Consider the following 16,010-nt stretch of genomic DNA (forward strand, 5'->3'; position numbering starts at 1 on the left):
ATTCAATACAAGTGTTGTCATTTCCATCGAAATTTTCTTCAGCAGATACACGAAGTCGTTTGTTTTTTGAGTTATTAAATGAGTTGCTGATATCAAAACCTCAACTTGTTGTTTCTTTTTACTCAGTTTATTATGTATAACAGGCAACGTAAGGTCTTTGTTGGTGTTTCTTCTTTGAAAAACAACACAAGAAGTGTAGCTGAGTAGACGTTCATTATCATTAACAAATTCATATGAAATGGAATGAGAGCCACGACCATCTAGAACAAGAAGAACTTTCCCTTCTGAAGAATAGATTACTTTTGATTACCTGATTCAAGTGATAGACTTTCTGAAAATTCAGGTTTTTCGTATTTTCTCCCAGAAATCAAAACAGACAGAAAAAAATTTTCGCGGACATTGTAACACGCAATTAACGAAATATTTTCATCTATTTGGAGCCTTGCTGGTCAATACGCATCCAATTTTATGGTTAATACACTACCACCTCGTCTCCAAGTTTTATATTCTTTGCGGCTTAGGGATTTCAAGGCTTCCGCTTTTCATTTATTTAGTTTTAGGCGCTTTTTCATGAATCCTCGAAACCTATCTCAGCTATATTGAAAAAACTCATTTCAAAAATTTAAATTTTCCAAATGACGTCTTCGTCTAATGTAAATCTCTTTTCTACAAGGGAAATTTGGGGTTAGGATATAAGAAAAGTCGCTAGGAGTCACATATGGTGAATAGGCACTTTATTTTCCTTTAAATGCTATTACCATCACTTTAAAACTGTTTGTATTGTAATTATTGTAATTGTAATGTATTGGTGAAGCCAGGTTTAATCTGCAGTTAAGTATCGATGCAAAAATATTATTCATTTCCCTGCGTCAATGAGATCTGAATTTGATTGCATTTGGTCCAAAATATACAAACACGGCATCTTGCTTCTTGTATTTCTCTAACTTTAATACGACGATCGTCTAGCAGAACGTTTTCGAAGATATGATCCGCCCCGAATGTTCGTCGTTAGTTAAGCTGATAGGCCACGTTTGAGTTCAACTATCCTAAATTTTACGGTCATAAAAGATGGTGCACAGGCTCTGTACAAAGACTAACTTTGTCAAATAGAATCTAAGTATCGATAATGGCGGATATTTCAGTCTAAACGTTTCTCAAGAAATATATTTCCCTTTTATTGACATTTGAACAACCTTTAAATCTTCACTTTTGACAAAGAAATATGGAAGAAACCGTCTTTTTTGTCCTGTGCTCAATTTATATGCCGATATTAACAATCTTATGACTCAACCGTTTACGTACTTTTATGATCAATAATCATGTTTCTAATTTTTGTTTTTTTTTTTTGTTTACAGGGCATCTTCTTAGCGAACATGTGATGCTTCGCGATGCCCACTCTGTCCGCGGCGCCTGAGCAGAGTTCCGGCGGCCGCACCGACCGGCAGAATAGTGAAAGCGACGCCATGAGCCCAGAGCAGGAGGCGAGTCCACCACCTGCCGCCCCGGGCGCATCTCCACCACCGCCACCTCCGACGCGACTGCCAACGCCAGTCATGTCACAAGAGGAAATCAACACCTCTGACGTTGAGCAGTTCGCCGGTAAAATCGTTTATAATCCAGATGGTTCTGCTTACATAATCGAAGACTCCGAGAGTGATAACGAAACTCAAGGACATAATACGAATGTTCCTGAAATCGTGCCACCTCTTCAGGCCGTGTACGTTTCGAGGTTACTTAGGCAGCCCGCCCGTCCTACGGATCTACCTGCAGTACACAGCTATCGTGTGATCGCGCTAAGAGACGCTAGGCCACCTAGGCCTGCTTCTGTGCCAGTTAAACCCATCCTAATGTGTTTTGTTTGTAAATTGAGCTTCGGTTTTGCACGGTCTTTTGCAAATCACGCACAATCCGAGCACGGTGTTACTCTCAAAGAAAACGAACGCGAAGTGTTAGCTGCAGACTGCTCGGCAATATTACAGTGCGTCGGGGCTGATAAAAGGCCAGTAGTATCATTATTAGAACCTCTCGGTACGACAAGTCAAGAAAATCACAATTCAAATATCGTTCATTCTGTACAAAATCGAAATGAAGGACCTTCACCTATTTCAGAAACGCCATCGTCATGTAATACATCTAGAAACACCCCTGGTAAATCACCTTCACCACCTTTTGTTGCACCGCCGGCTTTTATGACTGGTACAACTATAGGTGTTTGTCCAGAGCATTTACAAGGACGACCTTCTGGCGTAGAATGTGCGCGATGTGAGATGATTCTCGCGTCAGGACGACTAGGACCTGCTGGATTAGCGAATGTACACAGTAGAAACTCTTGTAAAACTCTAAAATGTCCAAAATGTAATTGGCATTACAAATATCAAGAAACTTTAGAGATTCATATGAAAGAAAAACACCCCGAAGCCGAAACTAGCTGTATTTATTGTATAGCCGGACAGCCTCATCCTCGATTGGCGAGGGGCGAAACCTACACTTGCGGTTACAAACCCTATAGGTGCGAAGTATGTAACTACTCGACGACAACCAAAGGAAACCTTAGTATACACATGCAATCGGATAAACATTTGAATAACATGCAAGAATTACAAAACGGAGGCGGACCGAATTCGGAGAATCGACAATCTCCTCCTAAAGCTTCTCCATTACACCATTCGCCCGTTAGTAGCGGCCATAAACCTAAACCTAGCTTCAGATGCGACGTATGTAATTACGAAACTAACGTAGCGCGTAATTTACGAATCCACATGACATCTGAGAAACATACCCACAACATGTTAGTGCTACAACAAAACGTCAAACACATGCAAACATTATCAGCGTTACATCATCAACAACATCCCCAACAACACATTGAAAGTTTATACGGCATGTATCCTGGTTTAGGAGATAAACCCGAAGCTGCTTTAGCAGATATGGCCTACAATCAAGCTTTACTTATACAAATGATGACCGGCGGTCAATTACCAGGTCACGCAGGACCCGCTGATATGTCAGCACATTCAGATCTCGGTTTGAATCCCGAAACGATGGAACCTCCACCGGAACCAGCGGATCCTGATCCAGAAAAAACGTACCAATGCTGCGTATGTAACGTTTTTCAAAGTGATAGTTTGGAAGAGCTTGGAAGACATTTGGCGTTAGATCGTACGCGACTTCGAGAACAAGAAATTCTCGCCGTTGTAGCCGGTCATTACGTGTGTAAATTATGCACATACAAAACTAATCTCAAGGCAAACTTTCAACTCCACTGTAAGACTGATAAGCATCTACAGAGACTGCAACACGTGAATCACGTCAAAGAGGGCGGACCGAGAAACGAATGGAAACTCAAATACGCTTCAGCACCTGGAGGAGTTCAAATCCGTTGTAACGCTTGTGATTATTATACTAATTCAGCACATAAACTGCAGTTACATGCGGCAGCTAGTAGACACGACGCCGGAGTAGCTCTAATGAAACATCTAGTTGAAAAATGTTCCAATATCGGTCCTCACCAATCAAAAGTCCATCATTGTTCACTATGTGGATTCTCGTCTACTACAAGGCTACCTCTATTACAACACGTACGATCTCTAAAGCATCTTCATATGGAACAATTACATCAACTCCAAAGACGGGCGGAAGGTAAAGAAAATAATCCTGAAATCGGGGAAGTTTTCCACGTGGTATCCGGTCCTATTGAACAAGCACAACAACATACACCAGGTAAGTGATCTTTACCTTTTAATCAAGAATATTTATATAATGATGTTCCGCGAAGGTTAATTTGAGTTTTCAAGGTCAATCAAATACAAACAAACCTTTAATGATATTTTGGTGTCATTTGTAGTAATTAGGAAAGAGATACCTTATGTAGGAAAACTTCGTAGGTGAAAACCTGAAATCAGCCGAAATTTATAGCTTGTTCTATTCGTAGAAGCAACCCTCTCAAGGTTGGATTGAATCGAAGCTTCTCAGTGATCGGAGGTTGCTATGGAAATGTCCAATCAGTCATCAGAAATCAATAGGACTGTAGAAAAATCTCAGCACGTTTTCAAGCTTTTAATTTGTTTTAAATTAAGACTATCATCGCAACCTACCCCTGTAGTTTCTTGTATGAAGCTTCATTGTATCTTGCGCGGGATGAAGTGTCAATACAATCCATGTTTATCAATTTATTTTTTCATTTGTATGGATCCCTCAAAGAAGAACTTGCTTGAACACAACTGGCTACATCTAGACATTCCTAGAAAACAAATGTATGATAAAATTAAGGGATTATACAAGGATACAATTTGTAGAAATAGATTTTTAATACACATGGAAAGTTTATATTCGATTGACATGGAACATCAAACTTTTATTTTCAAATTAGTATGTCGGGTGGGTTAGTTTCGAAACGGGTGTTTGGCCGCTGCTGTTCAATACTTTTATTAATACAAATTACATAATTAGTGCGTTATACTGTTCAACTGTGGTGCCATTAACCAAACAACACTGTAAATACTTTAAAGGTTGACGAACGAACCACCGAAGGCCATGCACACTTTTTTTTATATATTCCACCATTTGTGCTTGCTGTGAGCATAAAAAACATTGTGCCACGGGCTTACTGTTCAACCTTAAGCGTCACCATGAAGCAATTCAAATTCTTATTCATTTGAAGCATTTCTCATATTTTGGGGCTGTTCTCTAGAAATAACAAGTGCTCAGATGATTAGAAAAAAAATTTAGATGATAGTTTGGTGGAAAATGAGGGGGAAATAGATGTGAGACTATATATGATTAATTATCAGTCGACAAATTGATTATGGCGAAAAACGGGTATGAAATTTCATAATTTTCCATGCGGAAAATAGAGACAACAGATACTACTTGTGCTTTTGAGTGAATCTCGTTTAAAGAGGACACTGGTGACTTAATTTTCAAGCATATGTCAAAAATACTATTTTTTTATTCCATATAGCAACCGCTAAGATTTGACACTTAATTAGATAACTGTATTTTCAAGAACAAAATGAAACGATTTAATTTCACTATGTTGAATTGATTTAAAGTTGACAGTTATCATTGTTATTTCGTTTGAAAAGTGAAATTTAAAAAAAAAACAGTTGAATATTCTATGACGAGGTCCTAATCGCTCAATATGAATTGTTTTTCGCGATGTTTTTAGGTAAATTGAAGAAAATCCGAGCATTAAGACTAAAAATAAGGCACCTTTATATCATACACTCTCTAATACGTTCATCTCTATCCGATTAACTTTTAAAAAGTACTTGCTATGCTAGATAGTGATTTCCTGTAGTTTTATTGTACAAAAAAACCAAAATATTTCGAAAATGTGAACGTTCGCATGAAATGATTTAGGATTAACAATTTGGTGTTCTCAGAAAGTGAAAAATAAATTTGGTTTCCATTAGAATATGACTATAAACCATTGTAAAAATAAACATTTACTCTATTCGTAACCATAACACTAGTCAACAATTTTTTTTGTCACTCGAAAACTTACACTAAATTTTGAATGTGCTATGGCACTCAAAGAATAATAAATCAATGTTAGGCTTCTACTAGGTCCTTTTTAAGTATCTAATCTGCTAGAATTCCTAGACTTTTTCTCCCTTGATAGCGCTTTTCTATTAAGGAAATGTCCTAACGAAATCTTTCGCATCATTCGTCTCTCACGCTACCCAAATTCTTGGGGAACAAATTCAAATGAGAGTGCAGGATATGTATTTTCAAAAATATTTTACATCCAAACTCTTTGTATGAAATTATAAGCTCATTGATTAAGTCTTTGTAATTTTCCGCTTTATGGTTTCGTAGGAAGTTTTTGAAAACATTCACAAAACATTTCCAGTTCATTCGACTCTCCTTAAAGTCCTTCATTAGTTTCCGTATTTGTGACCAACAAACATTCCCTCTTTAATTTTTCTCTCGCCGAGTTTGAGAAATTTCTCTTTCAGGTATAAGAATCCTCTTCCATCTTTAGGCATAGCTTTCATAAAATTTTTAATATTCTGTTGCCCTGGAGTAAGTGATCCACGCTTGGGCCATACTTTCTAGCTGTTCCCCAAGCAGAAAAGCAATGACTTCAAAATCTTCAAAAATTTACACTACATTTGATTTTTTCAAGAAGGAACTTCATGTTGTATTAAGTCTCTTTCATATTAGAACCAAGACAAACCAGCACTGAAGGACATTTGTTTCTGTTGTATAGCAACATTGCTTTCAAGCTAGTTTTTGAGGAGACGATGAACAATCGCCAGTGGATCATATATAAAATTCGATAAATTCATCACTATGGGAAAGTTCTTACAAAAGATTAAATAATCTGGTTTAGAACATAAGGTTTCATTTCATCGTCACGATGTCGGATTCAAGAAATTTTCGTACTAGGAGAATTTCAGTCGTTTAATCTAGGCCTCATAAGCTCAGCTTGTTTTTTATACAAATTAAAATCACCTACTAAATCGTTTGAATCGCTTTGAATCAATAAATGTGGTCCTTTAGATGTTGACGGTTCATAACTTGGGTCACTCTCTTGAAATACCTTATCGGTTTGACTAAGAATTCCGGACTAGAAACAGAATCCTGATTTTCTGCTTGATTTGGAGGCTTTGGTAGAGGCTGTTGTAGGATTGGTCTGTTGGCCGATGACAAGTTTGGGTACCGGACAGTGTGTTTGGACTTGGTTGAGACGCCTTTTGTTTGAATTAAACAAAAATAACAATCATTTACATGATCTTTTGGTTGTGTCCAAATCGTTGGTATATCAAAAGGCAAATATCTAGATTCTTGTTCAGCTCAACCTAAGGAAACCAGGATTTATCTTGGTGGAGCACAGGAAAACTAAAATAGTCTAAAGCAGCACTATTCAATTAATGCTGTAAATTTTCGATGCTGAGATGTAAAAGTGGATTCTCCACACACTGTCCGGGTTATTAGAACACGTCCTCAACATATTTACAATTTAACAAACGTAACTTATTCAAATGCAATCCTTAAACAGTCACCTAAATTAAATTATTCAAACAAAAACACGTAAATGTGGTCAGAAAAGAATATATATCTGTCATAAAAAAACTGGATGTGACTGAAACAAAATAATAAGTTTTTTTGGAAAACAAATAAAAATTATCACAAAGTTCGTGTGGCAAAAAAAAGTGTTTGTCCGTAATAATTAGTACACTGATTTCTCATTCAAATTGTATTTTGTGTAATAATCTTATTAGTGATGGATTTTAATCTAATAAAACAAATATTATAAATGTATAAATATCAAAATCGTATCAAAAAGAGAATAAAACTATACACAAAATATTAAAAACTTGGGATTTACGATGTTATAAATTCTTACGTGTGTGGTCTGCTTTATAAACAACAAATAGTGTAGTGTCCACGTGGTAAAATATATCTTGCATGGTATGTACAACAATAAATAAATAAATTAAAATTGTCACGTGTATTAAAAAAAGATATCGTTGTTGTTAGTAGAGAAACATAAATAAAAATTAAAATACATTCGATGGATTTTAGTGTACATAACCTAAATTTTTGAAGGACTAAAATTAAAAAATTCTAATAACGATTAGGAGTTTTTGTTGGAGCACAAAATATTTCAAGTTAATAACGGCGTCCACACACGATATAAATTACAATAACTATATTTGAGAAATAAATAAAACTTTCCGACGTTTCCTTTCTCAAATGTGACGTTAAATTTTTTTTGTAAAATACGTTCAAACATTACAAATATGAATATTTTAATCACTCTACGTCAAAAATGTCAAACTTGTTACTTACCTTTGGTGAAATAAAAAAGTAATGATGCAAAAAGTATAACGAGGTATGTCCAATATTTACACGTGGTCAGTATACAATAATCTTATTTTATACAAGCAAGTTAAATTTTTGAAGAATGCAGAAAACTATGGAAGACTATGTTATTTTGTCCTATAAATCCAGAAATTCATATTTGTTTCTCGATAAAATGTATAGTTTTTTGAAAAATTTTGTTAATTTTCCTAAATTTTCCGCTCATAATAATTTTTTTCCAGGCAACTGATATATTTCTTGAACTCCTCGTATCAGAAAATTCCTTTCTAAACAATTTTAACATAATCCCTTGAAGTCTGAGCTTTTATTACATAACTTTATGTTATATTATTCGCTTTATATGATCATGAAAGGACTGATGACTTTTTTTTGATAGTATCAACGTTAGTCTTCCAATTTTTTTGTATTACGTTGCAATTCCACAACTGTAGATACTATAAATTTATATGGTGCTATTTTCCAAAAATATATTACTCTAACTTCAAACCTGTATGTTCCTCACAAATATTAAATTCAAGAAATCCAAGATACAGGGTCACTTGGATACATGTTTTCTCGATTGATTCATGTCAAAAATGAATCGATATCCATGCTTTTTGTTGAAAAAAATTCCAAAAATTATATTTGTTTCTGGATAAAATGTTTACTTTCCGAAAAATCTAATTTTCATTAATTTTCCGCTTATAATAGTTTTTTTTAGTAACTGATATTTTTTTGGACTCCTCGTAACAAAAAATTCCGTTTCTACTTAATTTTAACAAAATCAAAAATAATTTTCTTTCACTTTTAGAGCGAAGGGGACCCCTTTAAGATCTGAGCTTCTCTTTCTTAACTTTATGATATATAATTCGCTTTATATGATCATGAAAGGGCTGATGACTTTTTTTTGATAGTATCAACGTTAGTCTTCCCATTTTTTTGTATTACAACGTTGCAATTCCACAACTGTAGTTACTATAAATTTATATAGTGTTATTTAAAAAAAATATTACTCCAACTTCAACCCTGTATTTTCCTCACAAATATTCAATTGACGAAATCCAAGATACAGGATCACTTGGATACAAGTTTTCTCGATTGATTCATGTCAAAAATAAATCGACGTCTCGAATAGCATCGAAAATATAGAATTTTTTATATAAACATGTTATTTTTTTTAAATATCAGTATGTTTTGAAATAGTAGTTGAAAATGCAAGTTAATAACGAAAGAATGAAGAAAACTATGGAAGGCTATGTTTTTTGTTCCCAAAAATTCAAAAATTATATTAGTTTCTGGACAAAAAATTTAGTTTTCCGAAAAAACCATTTTTCATGAATTTTCAGACTATAAGCTCAAATCTTAGCATTTATCTTTGAAAAAAATATTCCTACTCCTGTTAGCGATCGCAAAAAAAGGTCCAGCCAACAAAGAATTCCTTACTGTTAATAAAGGTCTAAAGTAAGAGAAAATTATTATATTGACAAGCTGTGCAAAGAACATGGTCATATTCTTCTCAGACTACCTCTTTAATATTGCATATTTAACCATATACAATTAATATGGGCAAACATACAATCAGAATTATGAATCACTCTCCAGAACTGAGTAAAGAGGTTGTAGAACTCGTAAAGGAAATTCTAGTAGCAGACCTCCAAGAGCTTTGGAGAAACTGTGTTGAACATGTTATCAAAGAAGAAGATTACAACCCATCATAATTCAATCAAATTATGACTCTAATTCAGTCGATTCTGACTACCATCATTATTTATAGAGATAATTTGAAATTGAAATGTTTTTTCTTCTGTTTTATTTCCTTTTATGGCTTTTGCTTTGAAATTTCGTTTCCTGATAAAAAAACGAATGGGGTACAAAAAGGGATCAGTTCATGTCTAGTACTCTGTTTAAACCAAACTCCCTGACAGTCAGGTACATTTTACTCGTCTATTTAAGTTTTATAATTTAATATTCAGTTGTAGCAAGTTAAAGAGGTATAAAATGATTTTTTTCAAGTTCCAAGTAGGACAACATATTTTCAAAAATATTTATAAAAATAATTTATAAAATTTATAAAATGAGGTATCTACGCCTATGGTAGATCAGTCAAAATTGTCGGCAAGGGTTTTTATATAAGTTTTTATAATCTGCAATTGATATTGGGAGAACTGGGAGGATCTTGTGTTTTACATAACCTTTTTTAATCTTTTCACTGCTCGTATTACTTTATCAATAATTTATGAAATCCATTAGAATGCGTTCACGAGACTATTTTACTCAGTCACAGCCGTCAAATGATGAAAATCTTGCGCTTGACTGTAGGGATGGTCCGCAAGTACAGAACATTCGTCTAGACCTACTAAAATGTGTCAAAGCCGGGAAAGCTTCACTGGTCCGACTATAAAAGGGTGTTGCAGTGAAAAGGTTAATAATTTTCATTACAAGGCCTCTTCTATTTATTCTTTGTTACGTTACTTCAGACTTTTATTAAATGATATCAATCCTATAAGGACATTTTTGATAAGGATTAAAGCTTTCTCTTTTAATTATTAGTTTGTACCAAAGAACGGTTGTGCGTGATTTTATTGTAAAAATGTATAAAAGTAATTATATATTAAATGAAAAAGAAGACGCTTTATATAGAAATAGTAATAACGATGTTTTGATGAATTTTGGGGTGAAGATAATTGGCGTACTTTTGTAATATAGTCCGACACTCGAGGCGTAGCCAAAAGTGTTTTAACATATGCTTGATACAAATAATTGCGGGGTTTTTATTAAAAATATTTAGCCCATATAATTAGGTATACATTTTATCGAACGTAAGCCTGCCGATGAGGCGTGGTTTCAAGCCTCGGGCCCTTGAATACAATAGCAGCGGCCGAACAATTGTTTTTATTGTCACAGGGGGCCCGGTGTTTTAAACTTTTTGAAAGTTACCCGTAATCTCTGTCATTACTGTAACAATACGAACCCGAATTTTACCTTTAAAATGTTCTTTTATTATCCAACAGAGCGAAGAGATAGTATCAATTTGGAACTATGTCAAATCGAAACGAATCAAGTTAAATCCGAACCACGAGAAGACAACGACGATGCTAATAATAGCGAGAGTGGAAATTCTCAACACATGTGCCCTTTTTGTGATTATACCAGCGATTCTGAAATGCGCATTCAAGCCCACATACTCGCCCAACATGGTACTAGTAACACATCCATACCGGAACAACAACCCTCTTTACACTGTCCTTTATGTCAGGATGTTTTTAAAGATCGTATATTACTCGAAAGGCACGTTATGCAGATACATTCGGTAAACAGCGAAGGTCTGCAACGGTTACTCATGCTTGTCGATCAAAGTCATTGGTTAAATCAAACGTCTCGAACACCCACTCCGAATAATTCAATGAATCAATCGCAAACGACACCCAATCAAATAGTATCACCAAATTCCGTGTCTTCCAAAGAATCTAACAAGTTCGAAAAAACAGACATAACATCGAACGAAGTCGATTTACTGTCCCCAAATAACAGCGACGATAATACAGAATCTGAATCGGAAAGATGTAGCACGTGTTTCAGAACGTTTCGGAATATAGACGAATTATGTTATCATCAGAACGAAATTGGACATTTAGAAATAAAACAAACGCCAAGCGGACCGGGTTATCTTTGTTGGAAAAAAGGGTGTAATCAATTTTTTCCGACGGCGCATACTTTACAAATGCATTTCAAAGAAGTACATGCTAAGAATTCCGTTGCGAATATGTCCGTATCGGAAAAACACGTCTATAAATACAGATGTAATCAATGCTCTTTAGCTTTCAAAACATTAGAAAAACTACAATTGCATTCACAATATCATTTAATTCGAGATGCAACGAAATGCGTTTTATGCGGACGAAGCTTCAGATCGCTCGTTGCTCTACATAAACACGTAGAAAGTGTACATTCAGAATTAACAGACGAAGAATTAAATGCTTATAAACAAAGTTTAATGAACAATCCTTTGTTATTAGCAGGATTGCAAGGACAAGTTTTAGATAGTTCTACAAATGAAATTTTGAAAAAGGAATCGTTACGCACCGAAGATGAATCTTTAGAATGCGACGAAAGTAAAGAATTAAACAGTAGTCAATCTTTGGAAGAAATAAATCAAAACGACGGTGAAAATTCAGATGACAGTATTATTTACAAGGACCAACAATTTTTAGAAGATTATTTGAACAGTCAAGCTATAGCAGAAGATAGTTATAACGATCCGAATAGAAAATATAAATGTCATCGTTGTAAAGTAGCTTTCACAAGACAAAGTTATCTAACGGCTCATAATAAAACGTTGTTACATAGAAAAGGTGAAAAATTGAGTTATCCAATGGAGAAATATCTTGATCCTAATAGACCTTATAAATGTGACGTTTGCAAAGAAAGTTTCACGCAAAAAAATATTTTACTAGTACATTATAACTCTGTGAGTCATTTACATAAATTAAAAAGGGCAATGCAAGAACAAAATCAAAATAATAATAATAATACGCCGGTTTCGCCCGTTTTACCAGGCGCGCAAGCGCAAAATTTAACATTAACACCAAAAAGTACATCGTCAGAAGAAGATGATAAAAAAAAATATCGGTGCAATATATGTAAAGTAGCTTATACACAAGGCAGTACGTTAGATATTCACATGCGAAGTGTCTTACATCAAACTAGAGCTAGTAAATTACAAGATTTAGCATTGTCCGGTCAAATCGACCTGTCGAAACCACTGATAGAACAACCCGAAGCCATGCAGTCTCCGAAACAAAACAGTCCTACGCCGGGTAGTGGGGACAAACAACCCTCTCCGACCCCACCATCACCTGGGCTCGCAGGTAACTTAGGGATGATGAGTTGCTCTAAGTGCGGTGCGCTATTTAGTTCGCAAGATCAGTTGAACGCTCATCAGCAACTGTACTGTATGTTTACAACGCCGATGGCGATTTATCAGGGGGCGCACGAACCGAGTCAAGCTAAAACTCCACCACCCTCGAACGATAATCCGGAAGGCGGTATAAAAGTTAATATAATACCGAAAAAAACCGGCTCTCATATGTATAAACATTTATTAGAAAGTTTCGGTTTCGATTTGGTGATGCAATATAATGAAACACATCAACGACGACAACGACAACAACGAGAAGCTGAAGAAATCGCCGCCGCGAACGAAGTACAACAACAATCTCCACCGCTTCCAGTGCAAGAAGAACCCGTCGCCGAAACGATAGCAGTCGCAGACGGTACCGAGTCCAAAACCGAGGAGGAAATCGAAACCAACCTACCCGAAGTAAGTAAATCTACGTGCCAACATTGCAATAAAGAGTTCTCTAGTGTGTGGGTGTTAAAATCTCACTGTGAAGAAGTTCATAAAGATTTAGTGCCGCTAGAATTCTTAGAAAAATATGCTCAACAGTTCAAAACCGAATACGAAAAGAAAACGGTGGTGGTGACGGCGGCGACTTCCTCGACCCTCAACGCCTTGCCTAGTGTATCGACTCCCGGTGCTACGCCGTCCAATACCACTACGACGTCCAGTCCAGAAAATTCGACGCCGGAGAAGCAGGACGAATCTAAAGAAACTTTACATGCGAAACTTAATTTACAAACACCACCGGAAGCTGCTTCGACCGCACCCTCGACACCGACATCCTCCACGACGCCGGCCAGCAGCACAGATTCTTTGCCAGCTAATATTCAAGCTATGATCGCGCAAAGTATGGCACAGAATCCAGTAGCACTAGCTCAACAAATGTCTGAAATGCAAGCTGCTTTGAACGTAATGCAACTCCAACAACTTAATTTCAATCCTATGATGCAAATGATGGGTATGGGACTGCCGCTTGGTTTGAACGCTTTAGCGGCTATGAATCTACAACCGCCTCTTGTTCCGCTGATGATGCCGCCTCCACCGTTCGATCCGATCTCGCAATTTGGACCACAAGATCAGTCTGGAATGATGGCTAAACAACAAGCTATGATGCAGCAACAAGCAGTAAGTGTTTCAAAATTATTTATTTTACATTTAATTACTTCAAAATATTATATTGTAATTTTCTCTATAAATCATATTACTTTCATTTTTTATGATAGTTACTACAGTATTAATATAAAAATATCATCTAACTAGTTAACCTTTCATTGTGCATAAATTTGCAGTTTTATAAAAATATTTTGTTAAAAATTGAATACAAAATTAATTTTCTTTTAAAAATTTACTGGAAAGAGAATTAAAATATTTGAAAATTGAAAAGGTTTATAAAGCATTAAAATCATTCATAAAAGTATTTGCTATAGTTATAAAGCCCTTTTGGTTCAATTTATGATTCTATTAAATATTCTAAATACTACAAAATTGTAAATTTGGAAAGAAATAAATAATTTAAAATGTGAAATATATGAGTTAAAACTTTTCAGTTCGTAAAATATTTGACTATGGATTAAGTTTATTTACAACATTTATTTTCTTACTATGCACTGTTCTTTCGCTCTTAAGATTAAGTCTAATAATATTATTTCCATAATTTACTATTCTAGATGGATTTTATTCCAAATTACAGATGGATCCTCTCATTTAATTCATATAGTACCGTATTGAAAGGGTAGAATGTATTTTCATCCACTGTATACATCTTCAATTCGAATTTAAACTTTTACTGTTAATTTGTTTATTGTTGCAACTCCAATTCGAGCCTTTCAACTTAACTTTATGAAATTTTTCTCAATGAACCATAAGAACAAAACCATTTCAGTGTAAAACATCAAACCTAGTGGAATTATTCATCTATTAGATTCATTGAAGAAACTAATTTTCAAAAATTCTTCTAAAATTATGACCTTACAACCATGATGTACAACTTGACGACTTTTGGGTCAGTCTAGCTGTGATATAAAATATGATAAAGCTGTTAATTACGGGGTTTATTTGAAAATATTCAGACCTCGTCTTTAAGAAGTCAACATTCATCGATATATATTTGCGCACTATATTAATATTTTTCTCCACTACAATTTTTTCATCTTAACATGGGACAAATAACTGATTTTCCATGAAAAGTTACCTAAAAACATATAAAAAGTTGAAGTGAATTGAACTAATATTGAGCAACAGATAAACTGATATGTAAATAATTCGTTATTATTTCGCATGCTTAAAACTATAGTTAAAAAATGATTCTAAGGTTAGAATTTATAGTAGTAAGTCACATAAGACATTAAACCAATTATTTGATTATGTAATATCATCTTAATATTGTGATAATTGTGTCAGATTCATCGTTATTTGACATGTATGTCTTTACATATTGACATACTATACAGTGTGTCTCAATATCGTTACTTTAATATTTCTTCAGTGATAACATTTTTTAATTTAGTTTTCTTATGTCATAATTATATAATGTGCTAAATCATACGTACTTTCCATTAACAATTAGTTAAATATAATAAAAGTTTATTTATTAGAATAGCTTTAATCATATGATTTTTCACTTAAAACTCATTATAGATTCTATTATAATTATTTCGTTGTAAAATATCTGACGTACTAATATATTCTCTATAATTATCAATTATTCAAGCGATTAAAAATTTATTATCATCAAACATTGCATTGAAATCTTATTACGAAGTTCTAGAAAAGAAACAATACTTTCTCATCACACTTTTGAACATCGTATAACTTAATTTCTCATTTGTACTAGTAAATATCAAATTCGTGAATTGTTTATTATTGTTACATAAACAATTTCACGCTATTTTACAATAACATTTTGTACTCAGTCAATAGATGGCGCACCTTGGTTTTCTGTAGTTTGAAAAATAATAATTAAATTAATTAAAATTATATAGCCTTGAAATCTGCTTCTTGATCGAGAATTCGCGGAAACAATAGCATGAAATAAATGATGAATATCAAATCATTTATTTTCATTTCAAGGGAACTTTTAAAATATTTTCGAAGGATATCTAACCTCTTAAATGTCTGACTATTTATCATATCTGGCATTTATAATTTAAAGAAAATTTTGAATTTTGTTTATTTATTTGTTATGCATACGCTCCAAATATATAGCGGCGAATAAAGTCTTCTTGAAATTGTCTTTTCTTGTTTCTTTTCGAATTATTCACAATTTTCCAAACTATACTTTTAGGGATGCTTGCTAAAG

General features: G+C 34.3%; 1 protein-coding gene across 3 annotated transcripts in view; it reads left to right on the forward strand.

Annotated features, from left to right (window-relative positions):
- LOC130445363 (zinc finger homeobox protein 4) overlaps positions 1-16,010 on the forward strand; it is a 282,274-nt gene that overhangs the window by 239,338 nt on the left and 26,926 nt on the right. For 2 of the 3 annotated variants that reach the window (XM_056780950.1, XM_056780949.1), the window contains exons 3-4: positions 1,356-3,720; positions 10,824-13,837. In XM_056780950.1, coding sequence (XP_056636928.1) covers positions 1,389-3,720; positions 10,824-13,837 — 5,346 coding nt within the window. In that variant the 5' untranslated portion in view covers positions 1,356-1,388. The remainder of the gene's footprint in view (positions 1-1,355; positions 3,721-10,823; positions 13,838-16,010) is intronic. The other variant, XM_056780951.1, reaches the window with a different exon arrangement.

Source organism: Diorhabda sublineata, chromosome 6 (genome assembly GCF_026230105.1).
Source record: "Diorhabda sublineata isolate icDioSubl1.1 chromosome 6, icDioSubl1.1, whole genome shotgun sequence".
NCBI classification, from domain to species: domain Eukaryota; kingdom Metazoa; phylum Arthropoda; class Insecta; order Coleoptera; family Chrysomelidae; genus Diorhabda; species Diorhabda sublineata.